This window comes from Cupressus sempervirens, chromosome 3 (assembly GCF_028749045.1).
Source record: "Cupressus sempervirens isolate cs-2001-9-10 chromosome 3, ASM2874904v1, whole genome shotgun sequence".
Classification (NCBI taxonomy): Eukaryota; Viridiplantae; Streptophyta; class Pinopsida; order Cupressales; family Cupressaceae; genus Cupressus; species Cupressus sempervirens.
This window is the reverse complement of record NC_143120.1, coordinates 570,128,598-570,132,385: the sequence shown is the minus strand read 5'-3', so window position 1 is coordinate 570,132,385 and position 3,788 is coordinate 570,128,598. Positions and strand designations below refer to the sequence as shown.

Sequence of the window (3,788 nt, the reverse complement as noted above, 5' to 3'; positions counted from 1 at the left end):
GTATCCACCAAATACTAAATAGTTAGCTGAAGTTCATTAATATATGCTTAAGAAAGAACGCATTTTTGACATACATCGCTCAACACCTGTTGTCCTTTTTCAGTGAATAAAATTTGCTTCTCAAACAAAATTTCAAATAAGGTAAAAACAACTAGACATTCACAAAATTCGACAGGAACCAAAACAAACAAACAATACAAAAAACTAGAATCAAATGGCAGTAACTTAGTACTTTGTGACCTGTTTCTTCCGACCTGGGGTGCCAGGAGGTTGATAGAAACAATGGAAAACATCCAACCAAAAATTCTAAAACGACTTTGCGATAGACGCAAAAAAATCATAAATCATATTATATCAGAAAATAGACAATAGATTCATTGTCTTTACTTGGAAGCTAGTCTCCGAATGCAGAGATGAATGGTTATCCAAGTAAAATGTTAGAGTACAGACTACATAAAGTCAGTGGTAGTGGACTGCTCAAGTGAATGCATCAAATTTAAGGTTGACTCCTTATTTTAAGATTGCTTTTACTAATGCCAGTTGCAATCTTCAATGACTTATTAAATCATTTGTACCCACCACGTACTTTGACCGTAAACAAAAATGAATGTCATTCAGATAAACATTAGAAAACAAGCATGACAAATTATCTCAAAAAAGCCATACAGATAGACAATAGGAAACAAGCAAGAAAAATTATCATATTTGATTGGTTGTTAATGTTTTTAAAGTTTGTTTTACAAGGAAAATTTAAAATACTTCAGTAAATTTTATTGGGATGATTGAAATAGATTATATAATATTTTTTTTTACTTATTGTTTCTTCTTTTGAAATAAAGGGGGTGAAAATTTATTCAAGCTGAAAGAGAAACAAGAACAAACAGAGAAAGGGCATTAGACAGCTTTGTCAAGATCAACCAAGTGATCAAGTTGATGGGACAAGCTCATCGGAAGTTGAGTCTTATCAACAATGTTCCAATTACACATGGTTAGAAGCTCACTTCACCAAACAATCAGCAACACTATTCCATTCCTTGGGAATTTGAGTGAAAGTAATTGACTCCAAAGATGTACACAAATTATGAATCTGGTTCGCAATCAAAGCTAACTTCCAACTAACAACTTCAGAATGTTGTTGATTCAAAAGACGTATCACCACTTGTGAGTTAGATTCACTGATAAGCCTTCTCCAACCAAGGTCACAAGCATTCTTCATAGCATACAAAATAGCTATGGCCTTAATAAATAGAAACCACAAACTGGACATCCCTTTACTATCTCTACCAACACCACCAATGCCTATAGGGCTTGGATTTCCCTTGGAAGACCCATCCGTGTTGATTTTAAGAATACCTTGCGGAGGGGCACTCCACTTCCCCACTCTATTTATCTTTCGCAAGGGATGTCTACACATCTTTCTTAGCAGTTTTCCATGTGACGGGGGAATATTTAGACAATTATTGAAAATATCCTCTCTTGGATCCATGGCCTCAGAAGTGTCACATTTTCTAGAAACAGTTTCCCCCAAAGAATGGAGAATTTTCCACCATAAGTGAGGAAACTCTAAAAACTCATCCTCAAAGATATGACGATTCTTTTCCAACCAGATATGCCAAATAATAAAGGAGGGTCCAAGAGTCTAGGCAACTTGAAGAAATGAAGTTTTGACAGGGGCCTTACCCCAGCAAACAAAGAATTTTGCCAATGAAGAAACATGCCAATAGGATTGGTTCCACACATTCCACCAAGAGTGCCAAATATGTCTAGTGAAAGAGCATTGGGAAAAGAGATGAGAGATATGTCTAGTGAAAGAGCATTGCCAAATATTATTCACTAGTTCGGTATAGAACACACATTGAGGGTCCTTGGAAGCCAAACTTGCATAAATTATCTCACGTAAGACATCGGCTATGGACCACCAACCACATAAAAAAAATACATTTGGGCCAAGAAAACTTGTACCAGACTTGCTTCCACCAAGGCATTTGAATGCCCCCCAACGTCTACCAAAGAAGCTCAACATATCCTGCAGACGCTGAAAATTTTCTAGACAAATCTTCACCGTCCCAAGCACGAACATCATTACCACCAAAGTAGAACACTCACGAGATTGCAAAATCTGAAACAACTCCTTCCTATCCTCCTCAGATCCTCTTGGAGGCCATTCAGAAGGGTTTTTCCAATGAAAGGAAGGAGCCAAACCTCTAACACACCCTATCTTATAAAAATCAACTATGTCCCAACCAACAGGACTAAAATTTTGATAGAGGGCATGTAGCTGAGGGCGAGTGGTAAGAATAGGAGGGTGCCCATCCCAAGAGTCAAGCCAAAATAAAGCTTGTGATCCCGAATGACAAATCCAAAAGAGACCATCTTTACCCAACTGAACTCCAAACTTTAGCGTATTCCAAATCATGGATCCTCTCCCTTCCAGAGGAAAGCGGTGAACTTGAACCACATCAATATCTGGAAAATACTTATAGGTGAGAATACAAGCCCAAAGTTGATGTTGGTTAGTGCACCAACGCCAATAAATTTTTGCAGCGAGAACCTGTCCATTTAAAATAGCTGATCATCAGCAAGGTCACCCTCCTTTTGAGGTCTACACACTATTTCCCATTTAACCAGACTCCATTTAGAAGTTGAAAGGTTCCCATTCCAAAGGAATTGACGAGACAAAGCATCAAATTCTTGAAGAAAATACATAGGAGCAGCTTGAACAAAACACCTGTAAATAGGAAGGGCTTGAGTAATTGGTTTTAATAGAGTTAGGCAAGTAGCAGTTGATAGCCATTGATGAGTCCAATGATTAACCTTTTGCCGTAGTTTATCAAACAAAACTTGCTAGGAAGATCTAGGATGTCTACCAACAGTAAGAGGAATACCCAAATAAACAAAGGGAAGAGACCCAATCTGAAACCTCAAAATAGTAGCAATACGCCTTTGAACAGCGTGGGGAGTATTGAAGGAATAATTTGAGAATTTTTTCTCATTGACTTTCTGTCCCGAAGCTGCATGATACACATCTAAAGCATGCCTAAAAGAAGTAGCTTCCTGAAGACGGGCCTGTCCCATAAATGAAGTATCATCCACAAACCGAAGATGCGAAATAGGAGGCAAGCCAACACCCCATTTCCACCCATGAATCAAACCTTGGTGAGCACGAAGCTTAAGAAAGCGGCCCAAACCCTCAGCTAGAATGATTAAGAGATAAGGTGAAATAGGATCCCCTTGGCGACGTCCTCTAGAGGCACCAAAGGGCTCTGAAGGAACACCATTCACCAGAACAAAAAAAGAAGCTAAAGTAACACAACTTATAATCCAATTCACCCACTATTGGCATAAACCAAAGGCCAAGAGGATCTTTTGGAGAAAACTCCATTTGACTCTGCCATAAGCCTTAGTCATATCCAACTTAATGAACATAGCTCACTCTTTTGATGTATGCATAGAATAAATAACTTCAGAAGCAATAACAATTCCATCAAGAATTTGCTTACCAGCCACAAAACTGCCTTGTTCCTCTAATCACAATTGGAAGGCATATCTTGAGTCTGTCAGCAATCAATTTGGTGATAATTTTGTACACAACATTACAAAGAGCAATGGGATGAAAGGAGTCAAGATTGTCAGCACCTTCTTTCTTAGGGATAAGAGTCGGTAAAGCATAGTTCAATGCATGAAGCATTTGCTTATTCTACACGGATTCCTTAACCATCTCTAAGAGATCCATATTAATAATTTCCCAAAATTCTTGAAAGAATTCCAGAAGGAAGCCATCAGGGCCT

At 38.3% G+C, this 3,788-nt stretch overlaps 1 protein-coding gene across 1 annotated transcript; it reads right to left on the bottom strand.

Annotated features, from left to right (window-relative positions):
* Positions 1-997: 997 nt before the first annotated feature.
* On the bottom strand, positions 998-1,486 carry LOC149567701 (uncharacterized). The gene has a single exon (XM_089816661.1). It carries the CDS (start codon positions 1,484-1,486, stop codon positions 998-1,000), a length of 489 nt encoding a protein of 162 aa, XP_089672787.1.
* Positions 1,487-3,788: the final 2,302 nt, after the last annotated feature.

Bases quoted from the DNA above. Each gene is read 5' to 3' on its own strand.
- LOC149567701 (XM_089816661.1), bottom strand. From the start codon at position 1,486: ATGGATCCAAGAGAGGATATTTTCAATAATTGTCTAAATATTCCCCCG.